Below are 15,617 nucleotides of genomic sequence, written 5' to 3'. Positions count from 1 at the left end.
TTAATGTAGGCCCATCTGCCCAGTGAACTTAATGTAGGCCTATCTGCCCAGTGAACTTAATGTAGGCCTATTTGCCCAGTGAACTTAATGTAGGCCTATCTGCCCAGTGAACTTAATGTAGGCATATCTGCCCAGTGTACTTAATGTAGGCCCATCTGCCCAGTGAACTTAATGTAGGCCTATCTGCCCAGTGAACTTAATGTAGGCCTATCTGTCCAGTGAACTTAATGTAGGCCCATCTGCCCAGTGAACTTAATGTAGGCCTATCTGCCCAGTGAACTTAATGTAGGCCTATCTGCCCAGTGAACTTAATGTAGGCCTATCTGCCCAGTGAACTTAATGTAGGCCTATCTGCCCAGTGAACAATGTAGGCCCATCTGCCATGTGAACTTAATGTAGGCCTATCTGCCCAGTGAACTTAATGTAGGCCTATCTGCCCAGTGAACTTAATGTAGGCCAATCTGCCCAGTGAAATTAATGTAGGCCTATGTTTACAACAAAACGTCAAAACATCATTCATGATTTAGCTTGACCAGATTCATGTCTGTACTTAAAGATCTGTTTTCATGTCCGTGCTTGACCATCTCTCTGTCCGCGCTTGGCCATCTCCGAGAGTCCGTGGCTAAATCATCCCTGTCCATATTTAATGTTTGTTTCTGACCAGTCAGGACTTCCAATTCTCCAAGCGGTAGATGCTAATCGCTATGCAAGTGACAAAGCTTAGGAATCTTATTCTTGACTTTCTACGTTTCAAAGTAGCCCCCTCCCGCCCCCACCCCCCACGGGAGTGAAAGTGGAGTGGACACTCTCCCAACGGCCGCGCCAATCCTAGCCTTCCGACATTTAGTTCATAAATAATAATGTGCAGGAGGATTGTAAAAGGAATGCATTATGATTTTCTTTTAAGTGTCCAGATCAAGCGTTTACTAGTCATGTGACTTCTTGTAACCTGATAAAAACTGAGACTAACCAATGAAATCAGCAGTAGTGTGTAAAGCTAGGAACATTAGAGACTTCTTCTTTCTTGTCCACAACTTTTAAGTCACCAGTTTGGTTCTTGTCACGTCTTGGAACTCAACTCTACCATTTCCTTGAAAAGGTAATTTGTGTTCATTTATTTCTAGATCTAGGCCTATATGTAAATGGTGTGGGGATCTAACAATATTCTATCCCATTCTTGTCTGTTGATGTGCGTTTTTCATTGATCTAGTGTTAAATAAAACTGATACATTGGTCTCATTAAAATTATATCTGAATAATGATTAAATAAACACATACCATTGTAAAGAGTTTTTAGTTAATGTCTTTGACAAAACGTTCAATATGGTGCTGTGGGTCCTATTCAAATTATTACTTTGTTTTCCAAACATAAATGTCGGTTTGTGATATTTGCACTTTGCACCATTGTTGTTGTTTTTACAAACTAATATCCTTTACTTTGTCATTTCTAAAATAAAATTGTAGAGAAACTTCACGATTTGGTTTATTTGTTCACTTTAATAGTCAAATTTTTAAAAATTGAATATTACAATAGTTAAATGCGATTTTCCCGTAAGGGATGAATTGAGTTGGGTGAGAGGTCTGATGGGATAGATTCCAAGGTGCAATAAAATCATCGCTATATAAAAAAAAAAAAGAAACGAAAAAAGAAAAGCATTTCATGGATGCCTTTCATTACCGTGTAACATCCGATGTTATAGTTATTTAATGTTTGTTTATTTTTAAAGCTGATATTTGTTTAACAAGAGATGAGGATAGTCCTAGTTTAAGTTTCCTGCAGGACGCTGGGAAATGGAAGCGGGTTTGCATTTTGGACCATCGTCACGACAGTCCAAAGCGCATACCACACGGCCTTTTGAAGGTAAGGCCAATGAACGGAAAAAAAGAAATGCATATCTGGCCCCACGTATGGTTATAGGTAGCTATATGTATGAACTGAGAGCTACTGAGGTAGCCTATTAAATTTCACACGTAATGTGTAAGTAAAACTGAGGTATAAATAAATGTACATTTCTTTATCTTGGCTGTAATCTTTTGATTTGTGAAATATATTACCGTTGTACATTTGTGCAGTATTTTATTGAATTGTGACATTATTGTTATTTCAACTAAATTAATGTTTTTTAAATAGTTTACCTATAAGTGCATAATCAGACTTGATAAAAACTGAAGCGCAAGCTTTTTGAAGGATGATGAAATCTTATATCAAAAGTGCGTTTCGTTTGTGTGATTAGAATACGACAGACGGACAGCACTAACACAATAAAGGATTTTCCCTTAGTAGGTCACCATCGAATCATACACCAAATTCGTAATAAGGGTCATAACTATTAATCAATGTTTTTATAAGCTAACGTTGCAGCATGTGTTTATTGTGTCAGCCATCCAGCAAGTCACACAATGGCCCTACAATTCCATTGGAATGCTTTAATATAATCTCTAGACATCCTTTTTATTTTCTGACATTTATTACACAAATCAGTTGGCATCGCTTCGAGTGCTGAGAATAAAGAAAAGGAGAGAGAGAGAGGGGGGGGGGTCTGCGTTTTTAGAATAGTAAAAATAAAGACATCAAATAGGCGTGAAACAAATAGTGTTTGCAAGGGGGACAGACGTCTAATGGTATGGAGACTTCAGAAGACTTAATTTTTAGAGAGGATAATAATTGTGAAGTGGTATACTAATGATTAAGAGGCTTGAGCCGAGGAAATGTCAAGATGAACTTCATGTCTTCATCAGACTAAATAGGGAGATATGGACTAAATCGTATGCATAAAGTTATCTTTGTATCTTTCATTCACAGACTCAGCTAATACAAAAACATGAAATTCACAAGTGACTGCAGGCCTACCCTCTTCATTGTTCATCTGTGTTTAACGTTGATAGTTCTAGTACAGGGAAAATACACAGGTAAGAACTAGGGTTAGCAAAAAGTCAAGCGACATTTAAAGATGTGTAGATTTAGTGCTTTAAAAAATAGAGCCTGGCTTCTTGATTTTTTCAAGGATAAGGATTTTGTTTTCTTTAAAAAATATGCATCAGGTAGACTTTTTCATTTCCATACAATATCCAATGTAAGTATCCAATATAAGCATCCCCCCTAAACCTCTCTATGTCCTAAACCTCTCTATGTCCTAAGCCTCTCTACGTCCTATTCTAAACCTTTCTACGTCCTTTTTTAAACCTCTCTACGTCCTATTCGAAACCTCCTGCAGGACAGCAGGGAATGAAATGTGCAAGATGGCCCAGGACCATCGTCACAATATACCGTAGCGCACACCACACCAGTCAGATGTGTGTCGTATAGGATTAGAGGAATTCCACACCAGTCAGATGTGTGTCGTATAGGGTTAGAGGAATTCCACACCAGTCAGATGTGTGTCGTATAGGATTAGAGGAATTCCACACCAGTCAGATGTGTGTCGTATAGGGTTAGAGGAATTCCACACCAGTCAGATGTGTGTCGTATAGGATTAGAGGAATTCCACACCAGTCAGATGTGTGTCGTATAGGATTAGAGGAATTCCACACCAGTCAGATGTGTGTCGTATAGGATTAGAGGAATTCCACACCAGTCAGATGTGTGTCGTATAGGGTTAGAGGAATTCCACACCAGTCAGATGTGTGTCGTATAGGGTTAGAGGAATTCCACACCAGTCAGATGTGTGTCGTATAGGATTAGAGGAATTCCACACCAGTCAGATGTGTGTCGTATAGGGTTAGAGGAATTCCACACCAGTCAGATGTGTGTCGTATAGGATTAGAGGAATTCCACACCAGTCAGATGTGTGTCGTATAGGATTAGAGGAATTCCACACCAGTCAGATGTGTGTCGTATAGGATTAGAGGAATTCCACACCAGTCAGATGTGTGTCGTATAGGGTTAGAGGAATTCCACACCAGTCAGATGTATGTCGTATAGGGTTAGAGGAATTCCACACCAGTCAGATGTGTGTCGTATAGGGTTAGAGGAATTCCACACCAGTCAGATGTGTGTCGTATAGGGTTAGAGGAATTCCACACCAGTCAGATGTGTGTCGTATAGGGTTAGAGGAATTCCACACCAGTCAGATGTGTGTCGTATAGGGTTAGAGGAATTCCACACCAGTCAGATGTGTGTCGTATAGGGTTAGAGGAATTCCACACCAGTCAGATGTATGTCGTATAGGGTTAGAGGAATTCCACACCAGTCAGATGTATGTCGTATAGGGTTAGAGGAATTCCACACCAGTCAGATGTATGTCGTATAGGGTTAGAGGAATTCCACACCAGTCAGATGTGTGTCGTATAGGGTTAGAGGAATTCCACACCAGTCAGATGTGTGTCGTATAGGGTTAGAGGAATTCCACACCAGTCAGATGTGTGTCGTATAGGGTTAGAGGAATTCCACACCAGTCAGATGTGTGTCGTATAGGGTTAGAGGAATTCCACACCAGTCAGATGTGTGTCGTATAGGGTTAGAGGAATTCCACACCAGTCAGATGTGTGTCGTATAGGGTTAGAGGAATTCCACACCAGTCAGATGTATGTCGTATAGGGTTAGAGGAATTCCACACCAGTCAGATGTATGTCGTATAGGGTTAGAGGAATTCCACACCAGTCAGATGTGTGTCGTATAGGGTTAGAGGAATTCCACACCAGTCAGATGTATGTCGTATAGGGTTAGAGGAATTCCACACCAGTCAGATGTATGTCGTATAGGGTTAGAGGAATTCCACACCAGTCAGATGTGTGTCGTATAGGGTTAGAGGAATTCCACACCAGTCAGATGTGTGTCGTATAGGGTTAGAGGAATTCCACACCAGTCAGATGTGTGTCGTATAGGGTTAGAGGAATTCCACACCAGTCAGATGTGTGTCGTATAGGGTTAGAGGAATTCCACACCAGTCAGATGTGTGTCGTATAGGGTTAGAGGAATTCCACACCAGTCAGATGTGTGTCGTATAGGGTTAGAGGAATTCCACACCAGTCAGATGTGTGTCGTATAGGGTTAGAGGAATTTCACACCAGGCAGATGTGTGTCGTATAGGATTAGAGGAATTCCACACCAGTCAGATGTATGTCGTATAGGATTAGAGGAATTCCACACCAGTCAGATGTGTGTCGTATAGGATTAGAGGAATTCCACACCAGTCAGATGTGTGTCGTATAGGATTAGAATAATTCCACATTGCACACTACCATATTTAAACTAGTTTTTTTGAACAAAAATGTCAGCAAACTTGGACAAATCTTGGAAGACGCCCGATCCATCATAACTACGTCAAGACATCGCGAAGTGGGTGACTTCTGTCAATTAAGACTAGAACCGAACGGTACAAAAACTCGTTCGTTCCTTACTTGGTCAGACCATGGTCAGTCTGTATCAGCGCTACTCGTTGACTAGAAGAAACGTGCACAGCATCAAGACGAGTGTGTATACTGTCTTCCAATGAACTCTTGATGTTGTGGCTATTCTATTGAAGTCAATGTTTTTGGTGTGTTCTTTTATTTGAGAAATAGAGTTCTTGTAATCACAACAAATTTCCATAAGGATCAATAAAGATTTCTTAGTCTTCTACTCCCTATTTTTCTTTTTTTTTTCTTTTACAATTTTCACCAATGTATTAATCAGTCTCTCCGTGTGAGATATTCACGATATTTTGAAGACAAAAATATCATACTAAGAGCTGTTATGGCTATTGATGCCGGGGGCCGGGGACGGCTTCTAAATATAAAGTAACAGGTCAATGTTTCTGAATGATGCTGCCAACAAAATTCAGCACACCGCATGTCAGTCTATAGTTGATGGGTACGGTCCATCTGAATGTTGTGCTCGGGGACTGAATTTTGTATGACAGACCAGTGCCGACATTAAGCGTAAGCAGACTAGGCAGCAGCCTCTAGGGTCTCCTATTGGTGGAGCCTTGCATAGAACTCAAATATTTTTGTGGATAAAAAATTGCGAAACATGGACCAAATGCGTGTGAACTAGCCTAGCTGTAAATCTTTACTAGGATTCATGGTCTAGCAGAGATCTGTGTCTACTAGCCTAGCTGTAAATGTCTACTATGATTCAAGGCTTATTCGCAAATGTTTACATCTACTTGTTAGACTACATATATGCCTAATATGTCAGAAGATCATTGCTTTTTATTCCTACTGGGGAAATGTCCAAACCCTATTTCTAGTCTGGTGATTATGAATCGTCCATGAAGCACATTAATGCCAGTCACGTAGCTAGGGTGGGGGAGGAGGGTTCCTAATTCGAAAGTCCCCCACCGAGCTTCTACTTGAGGGGGGCGGTACGTGACGTTTGGACCTTTTGGCGCAAGCCGTTTTAGCGCAAGGGATGTTTTGGTGCAAGGGATGTTTTGGCGCAAGGGATGTTTTGGCGCGAGATATGCTGACTATTATTAAAGAAACACGTAGCTTTTACAAGAATGTTTATTTCACTCTACTAGGCTATATTATTGTATGTATAGTAAGAGCTCTATCCCCATCCATCAAAGTGTATTTCGACAAAGGTTTTGATTATTTCATGAATATATAATAAGTCTGATTCCTACATGAGCTCGTGCCAAGCGCCTTGGATCCATTGATTTCTGTTTCTAAAAGACATTTTTAAAAAGTATTGACATTCCTTTCATGTTCATGTAATGTTCATGTAATGTTCACGTAATGTTCACGTAATGTTCACGTAGGCCTAATGTTCATGTCAGCTAAGAAACTTTTAAATGATAACTTTATTTGAAAAAAAAAAATTGGGGTTTAGGGTGTTTTGGGTGAAACATCTTCTCTTGACGCAGATATAGACGAAGAACTGAAGAGAATACCTACACTGAGCATTAGACAAACGATGGCTCTATCTAATTGTATATCCCTCACAAAGACAAGTGGACAACATAAACACATGACATATAGAAGCTTCAGTGGGTACGAGCAATAATGCTGTCAACGTAAACATAGAGTTGAAGCTAGGTGCTGAAACAAATGTGATACATACATATATGAAACATAAATGAATAACAGCACCAGGGACCAAGTTTGTAAGAGAGAAAGTAGTGAATTAAAATGCTACGAAAATAAGGGCATGCGCCGACCGAGGCTCGAACCTGTGACTCCGGATTCGACACCACCGCCTAGCATATTTGAACTCTAGAGCTGAGGACATCATAAATAAATTAAATTAACCATTTTTGTATGTAAACGAAAAATTCCATCGATTTTTTAAAATCATAGTTTCACTTTGTTCACGTTTGTAAATGCTTTTAATTAAAAGCCAATTACGGTCAAATCCACCAAGATAACCCTTTCTTTCTTCCTCCCGCCCCTTTTCCGAACTGGTCCAGACAAGTGATAGGATCATAGCGTAGTGAGACAAGTGATAGGATCATAGCGTAGTGAGACAAGTGATAGGATCATAGCGTAGTGAGAAAGCAAAAAGAATGAAAAAGCGCTAAACAAAAACAATTGGTAAAAATATTATTAATCGCACAGATTTATTGTTGTTGGTTTTTTAATAAAAATGTGCCTTGTAATAAACAACATGCACAAGTCAAAATTGTTCAGAAAATGATGTGAAACACAAACACGCATTAAATGCTAAGTCACATTGATTAACAGACAGAGTGTGAGCTATGGGTGGCTGTCTCTGGTCGTGAGGTATTTTCTCTAGATGTGGTCTCGAAAGTCCCGGGTTCTAACCCTTCCCGCCGGGATCCTCCGCCATCCTTTGGCAGGTTTGTATAAGAATATTATAATCCTTAATTCTGAGGGAACATTCAGAACATTTCAAATATACAAAGTATGAAAGGTCAGACCTCAACTTGGAACCGTGATATTAACATACTCCCCCTCCCACCCCATAAACTAAACGTGGGATTGTGAAACGCAAATGATGACATTCATCTGTTTAAATTGATGGTATTTACAAATTCAACAAATCGTTTTCGTTTTCCCTTCAATTTGCATCACATTTTGTATCTTTGTTTTGTTTGGATTTGGAGGATATTAAATACCACACTCACGTTATAATGTGATTTAACAAGAATTACTCAACAAACTTTAATACCAAAGATAATGGACAAAAATATCTCTTGCTCTCTACATGACAACTATGTTAGACACAAACACACACACAAAACAAAGATATGTCTCATTTATAGTTAAAGAAATAATACAATTAACATAAACAATGGGATCAAAATATTTCGCGTCAAAACGTCCCCTGCTCAGAAACGACCATCGCGCCAATTCGGATGCGCCAAAACGACCTTCTTCGTGAGGGGGACCCCCAAATGAATGTCCTAATTTCCGTCACTGCCATGCAAAAGAGTCTTGGCGCTATTTTTTTTTTTTTTTGTTAATTGTACTTATATACTGTACCAATTGGAATTATAGCATATATTATTAAGTAAATTACCTCATGTCATAATGTCAAAATACAGGGGCCCCTAAAAAGGTTAAGCCCCCGGGCCCCCAGATCGCTAGCTAGGCCACTGATTAGTGTTATCGGCGCTATATTAATTTAACGTTTTTGTTTTTTGTTGATTTAGATATAGATACAGGATGGTTTATAATTCTTAGCGTATTTTTTTTTCTACTTCATTTGTGGCTTTCCTATTCGTTTCGCTTAGCGCCTCCAATTACTGTAGGCCGGCCTTGGACAGACTAACAATGATAAAACATTCTCTAATTGCGAGGCATCTTTTCCCGCCATCAGGTGCAGAGCGTGGGGCAGTTGTCCCACTCACCAGTGCACCACCCACCCCTCGTGTTCAGGCATATTGTATAGATAAACACATAGATAAGTTAGAGACAGAACAAGTGTGTGTGTGTGTGGGAGAGAGAGAGAGAGAGAGTGTGATGTTTTATTGGATTTGAGTTCGTTATTTAAATTGTCCTATAGTTGTGAGACATGCTGCTCGTATACAAAACAAGTAAAATTTTTAAAATACTAAAATTTCCTTGCTGCCTTTTCAAAAAGAATATTTTTTGTTTAATATAAGTTGCTGGATTCAAACTCGAGATCTCTAGCCTCCATAATTGTCAAATTAGAAGATTTTATAGTCTAAAGCAGCGGTTCTCAACCTTTTAAGCTCGGCGACCCCTTTTTAGAATCCCCCACTAGGCCGCGACCCCCCACTCCCCACACACACAGCAATAGAAGAGTAGACAAAAACAATCCATATTTTCGATGGTCTTAGGCGACCCCTGGCAAATCGTCAATCGACTCCCCAAGGGGTCGCGACCCACATGTTGAGAACCCCTGGTCTAAAGTCAGTTCCAAAAGTTTAGCGAAATAGTTGATTCTCTACAGATGGCTGATCTCCCCTTAGTCTCCTACATTTTCTATATACATTTGTTTTTAATTACGACAAACTGATTAACTAATTGGTTGATTATTTAATTAAATCGTCTGTTGTCTTCGACAATAAATAATTGTGCAAAGTTTCAACCCGATCCGAGACTGGGAAGTGTGAGAAATAATATGTAAAAGATTGCATTCAGACAGACGGAATGACTTTTATTGAGCGCAAGCCACACGACCCAATCATGACGATTTTATTTTTAAATAATTATTTATTATGTATATTTGATAATAATAATAATAATCTTTATTGTCCGTAAGGAAATTTGTCTTACAATTTGTGCATTACACCAAACAAAATTTATAACTATAAAAACTAAAATGTAATTCACACCAGACTCACTCATAATTTACATGTGACAAAATTTATATCAGATTGTTTCTATTTAATAGCTCCACCAGTCTGTTTTTTACTTTGAATCTTGTAAACAGCTGAACTTGCTTAAACTTTGAATTTATCTCTTTCTCTGTCAATGTATTGTTGTGCTGGAACAGATCAGCCTATAATGGAAGTTACCAGATCTCAGCAAACATCTTTCTAGCCATCATTCCAACTTTCTGTATTATTGAAGTCATCACATCAAAATGCTGGTTTAGCAGTAAACTTACGCCTTAAGTAAATAACTTAGCTCTTAAGTCCCCATTTAAAATACAACCAAGGTTGGTTTTATGTATAGTAGCTGTATAAATCAAACTGTATTAGCACGGCAGTTTGAGTCTCAACTTTACGGTGGCTTATAGTTTATAAATCTAAATAAGAAATCGGAGCATCGAGAAGTAGATAGGAAATTAAATTCATAATAAATGTATCTCTGTTGTTTATAGATGTCTAGGCCTCCTTTATAGCTTTGTGCAAACGTTGAACTTTCCTGATTATATATATATATGAAAGTATTTTTTAAAAGTAGTTGATGTAGTCCTCGACAGAATTTCATTAAAATACACTCCAGTTGAACGTTCACATAATGAGAATAACAAAAACTAAGAAAATCTTCTCATCAATCGCTTTCTAAATCTTCACAATTAATCTCAACTCTAAGTTTTTGAATTAATCTCCATTAATCTCCACTCTTAATCTTTGAATTAATCTCTACTCTTGATCTTTAAATTAATATTTACTCTTAATCTTTGAATTAATCTCTACTCTTAATCTTTGAATTAATCTCTACTCTTGATTTTTAAATTAATATTTACGCTTAATCTTTGAATTAATCTCTACTCTTAATCTTTGAATTAATCTCTACTCTAAATCTTTGAATTAATATCTACTCTTAATTTTTGAATTAATAGTTAACCTCTACTCTCTAACAATTTATTGCTTTGGTGCAACAGATCTGTCTTTGATTAAAACGCGCCATAAAAGTCCAATGACGATGTAAATTGATCTCACTGGGACGTCACTGACATATGATCTTATTGACTTTAGCAGTGACGCTCAGCACGGCTGATATTGTAGACTTAAGAGAAGGCGATAAGTGACATAGAAAGCAATAAAGAAATAGAAAAATACGAAGACTTTTTCTGTCTGTCTTGAAGAGAAGGAAATCGCATTTTAAAAAGCATAATGATTTATCAAAAGAAATGTTAACAAACCAAACAAGAAGATAAAAGTAAATTTGTTTAACCTTGAATAGGTCAATGTTGGAATAAGCGTTTGGGAACTCTTCAACTCATGAAAACACGAGGAGAAATAGAACAGAGCCCCTGAGCTTTAAAAGAAATGACATGTGTTAAGAGGAACACAATTACCACCATGTAAACACACTAGATTTGGATACGCTTCAGGACAAAAGACTTAAAAGTAAAATGACAATAATACATTGAACCATAGTTTACAAATAGAATACAACATTTAATAAAAGACACAGAAAAACACAACGTAATGTAGGCTCAAGGCGCTGCGATAACATAACAGACTTGGCAAAAGGAGAGTTAAAATGACAAACTAATCTAAAAACGTTTTGGACAGATAGGGTCTTAATGTTCTTCTTGAATTTAGTGAAGCATGTTGTTTGTCGGATATCAATGGGGAGCGAACTTCAAACCTTTTGTTTATGCACTGAAAAAAAGCCCGCAAACCGTAACGTTTGAGGGAGAAACATGGCACGACTAGAAGTCCATGGAGCTCTTAAGCGTGTCTTTATAGCACTTGTATTGACCCCCCTGGGAGCGATTTCCTGCACACAACTCCCCGTACAAAAGTTGTTTTCGGAAGGCGACAGTCTGGCATGCGGGCTTCATGTCCCGCCCATCGAAATTGGGACCTTTTTTACTGAGTCCATGGAGCGCAATGTTATCTGACGGACATATGGAGTGATCAGTTCACTAAGGTACAAGGGCATTTTTTTTGTGTCGTATATGCAATGATGACAAGAGCTGGGCCCCCTTGTAGTCGATTCTTGTTTTCATAGGAAGCCAATGGAGAGTGCGCAAGAGAACAGTAGCAGAATCTGGTCTTATCTTTCTTAATTCGCTTCTGCTTGGCGATTTTGTCATCGAGTATACCTGCACGTTGTAGCAGTAAGACTAAGTCTAAGTAGCTGCTTTATTCATCCTTATGGAAATGTGTTGTGATTACAAGGACTCCCTTCTCATATAAAGACAACACAACAGAAACATACACATAAATACAACAGTGACTACACACGGGCATCTTGGTCCTTTTCATGTTTTCCTGATCAATGAGTGGCGTTGATATAGTCTGACCGAGTGAGGTACGAACGAGTTTTTGTACCGCTCTGTTCTTGTTTTGATTGACAGCAGTCGCCCACTTCGCGATGACCTGACGTAGTTCTGATCTTCCAAGATTTTTTCTATTTTCCTTAAACACATTTGTTCAAAAAGTTCCTTTAAATGTGGTAATGTTGTGAGTGTAATTTTTATGCCCTTTTTATGATGTTTTCTAGACGGGAAGTCAAGTATGAATGCCACAGCTATTCCTTTGTCTAACAAGGTTTGATCTGGCCTAATGTGCGCATTTGCAGATAAAGACCCTTACTTACCTGACATATGTGTGGGTCAAAAGACAGAGCTGAGTCACAGAAAACTTCAGGATTGCAAATTACATGAACAAAAGGAACCTGGCAGTTCCTGGTGAATGGGAAATCTGTACTCTCTACTTGGCCATGGTGTTCTGAGTGCCAATCTTAATTACTTCTGCATATCTTCCTTCATTGGCCAAGACAAAAAAAAAAAAAAAACTTGCTTACAATTATTTAAACTTGTTAATTATTTTTTTTTTTACAAACAGATAAATATTTGTAACCACACTTTTTCAAATTGGTTGAATACCGCCAGACAGACATACATAGATCTATATAAAATATATTTATGTTTGTGGTCTGGCCTAAAAATATGTATTTCAAAAATCAAAATTTTATACAAACGACTAGGCCAATGTGAGAGTTACAATTTGCACAACTCACCAGTGGGACATTCAATCGGAGATGAAATATTTATAACTACTTTGTAAATGTCAAAATAAAAAAAAATCAATGCTGCTAAAAGGTTAAAGTGTTGGGTATATTTGTAATACGATACATTATGTATGAAATTCATGAGTGAAGTTGAAAGTCGTATTTTTAAACGATCTTTATTTGTGACTTAAAATTTGAATTTATTAAAACATTTCAGTCTTGCACTTTATTTGTAGAGTATAAAATATCTATGTCTATTTTTCTACAGAATATTTAAATGGCAACATTCTTTTACTAATTTAAATATTAAAAAATTAAACATTATTTATAATCACTCTTTTCTTTTTTTTGTGATTCTTTCAATATACACTTGATATTTATCATTTAGAATAAAATTTGTGTTGTTATTTTTTTTTTATCTTATAGAGGTGGCAAAATAAAGTCCCCCTCCCCACTCCCATCCAAGATTGAAGTTCTGAATCCATGAAAGGAAAAGATTTTCGTATTGATTTTATTTCAGATGATAAAGATTGGCTGAGCAAGGTTGTCAACTCTCTATCTCTAGATGAGACTGACAGACACTCTGCTGGAGGGATAGATGCGAGTGAAGTCGATGCTTACATGACGCCTGAACACCAGAATGGTAATATGAGTTTGTAAGGTGTCACGCTGTTACTTTTTTAAGATTTAAGTAACTTTAACATAATGTCCGTAGTACTAGAAACAAGTGGTGTAGTGAGAGTTATTTTGTCGAAGCTGCAGCCCAATCTCTTACACAGCCAGCCCGGACAATGCTATTCAGCCTCAAGGTTGCGCCCGTATTGAAACAGACGATTACGGCAATATCTAAGCAAAATAAAACATCCTTTGTTTTGCCTAAGGACCGAGTTCATTGCACTGGCGGGGATGGAGGAGAGTCGCAACAAGTCCCTACTCGCACAGCGTTCCCCAAGGGGCCGTTTTTATGATGAAAACTCGCGCGGCTGATGTGGTAAAGAAAAGGAATATGGGAAAGTTTCCCTGGTGTGTTCCGCCTTCGTCTTGGGATACGAGATCCAAAAGTCTTCGACTGAATTCTTACGACAAAGATACACAGTCAGAGCCGACCAAGCAGAGACATACTGCCTCAAGTGGTCCATTGTCGCTTAAAACTATTTTTTAAATACACTTTCTTATCTTCGAATAATCTCAATAAGTTGATATCAGTTGTTTTCTGAAATTCACTTTTAAATAAACTTATCCAAATGTTTTGTAGACCTCAAACTAGACACTAACTACACGTGTTACTCTAATCCTACACACACATCTAGATAGTTCCAAGTCAGGTGAAAAATATTACAGTTTGTATTTTTTTATGAATGTTTATTGATAATTTTTTTTATTGTGAATAGTATCCTTCTAATAATTAAGTAGGCTAATTATAGATCCAGTATTAATTTTTATTTTTCTATTTTCTCTGACACAATTGCAAGACCCTACTGAATTCCCATCTGAATTCCTAAAACCTAAAAGAATAGGATTTGGTGAGAATTTTACTTTAATCATCTAATAATTACATTATTGATAAGAATCAAGCTTTATCCTTTTATTAAATAATGTACAAAATGTGTATATATGTACATATAAATATTTGTACGTATGTGTGTATGAATGTATGCATGGATGGATGTATCTCTCTATCTCTCTCACGCTACCTCTTTATCTCTTTATCTATCTATCTATTATCTATCTCTCTTTCTCTCTCTCTCTCTCTCTCTCTCTATATATATATATATATATATATATAAAATATATATATATATATATTATTTATTTACTTATTTATATACATGTTTAGTGTCAAGTTTAGCAAAAGTATTGATTTTTTTATTTTTGTTTAGAGTAGAGAGAGTCCTCGAGTTCGAATTCAGTTCATTCAACCTTTTTTTTTCTAATATATATGTTTTCAAAAAAACAATCACTGTAACATTCACACAGATACTTCCTTCTGTCTCCGCCCCCCTCCCCTCATTTCCAACTGGTCCAGACAAGTGATAGGATCATTGTATAGTGAGAAAGTGATAGGACCATTGTATAGTGAGAAAGTGATAGGACCATTGTATAGTGAGAAAGTGATAGGACCATTGTATAGTGAGAAAGTGATAGGACCATTGTATAGTGAGAAAGTGATAGGACCATTGTATAGTGAGAAAGTGATAGGACCATTGTATAGTGAGAAAGTGATAGGACCATTGTATAGTGAGAAAGTGATAGGATCATTGTATAGTGAGAAAGTGATAGGATCATTGTATAGTGAGAAAGATAAAAGCATGAAATACCGCTAAATAATTGGTACAACTATTTTTAATCTCAAGAATTTAATGACATGACTGATCCAAATTAATTGATACAACTTCGCTAAATATAAGCTTTGTTTTGTTTTTGCTTAGTATTTTGAAAATATTTTTGTTTCATTTTTAATGATTATAAACTTACACTTCATGATTTCTATTCTCTTCTTCACACATAGGTGGTCTACTTTGTTGCAATCACCCGCCAACGTGAGTACTCCTTTGTTTTGTCTTTGGCCGTTAGGAATTATTTGTGTTATCTTAGATCAGTGCTTACCAAATTGTGTTCTAGGGCACCCCAGTGGTCCGCGAGGCCTGAATAGATGTGCCACAAACTACTAGAATAATTAACAAGTAGGCCACCACGTGAATTCAACTCTTTAAACAAAAATAAGCAAAGTGTTCCGCTAAGTACTCCAAATCTGAGAAGTGTTCCGTTAAGGAAAAAGAAAAAGTTTGGGAAACATTGTCTCAGATAACTAAGAGCTAAAATAATTCCCATTGGTATAATAGAATTCA

General features: G+C 37.4%; 1 protein-coding gene across 7 annotated transcripts in view; it reads left to right on the top strand.

The window, feature by feature from the left end:
- Positions 1-891: 891 nt before the first annotated feature.
- The window catches only part of LOC106072354 (uncharacterized), a 39,261-nt gene continuing 24,535 nt past the window's right edge, over positions 892-15,617 (top strand). For 2 of the 7 annotated variants that reach the window (XM_056010485.1, XM_056010473.1), the window contains exons 1-5: positions 892-1,099; positions 2,804-2,910; positions 13,289-13,411; positions 14,241-14,291; positions 15,278-15,308. In XM_056010485.1, the coding sequence (XP_055866460.1) occupies positions 2,823-2,910; positions 13,289-13,411; positions 14,241-14,291; positions 15,278-15,308 (293 nt within the window). In that variant the 5' untranslated portion in view covers positions 892-1,099; positions 2,804-2,822. The remainder of the gene's footprint in view (positions 1,100-2,803; positions 2,911-13,288; positions 13,412-14,240; positions 14,292-15,277; positions 15,309-15,617) is intronic. The other 5 variants (XM_056010492.1, XM_056010482.1, XM_056010501.1 and 2 more) reach the window with 3 other exon arrangements.

Source organism: Biomphalaria glabrata, chromosome 1 (assembly GCF_947242115.1).
Source record: "Biomphalaria glabrata chromosome 1, xgBioGlab47.1, whole genome shotgun sequence".
NCBI lineage: Eukaryota > Metazoa > Mollusca > Gastropoda > Planorbidae > Biomphalaria > Biomphalaria glabrata.
This window is presented reverse-complemented; position numbering and strand designations above follow the sequence as displayed.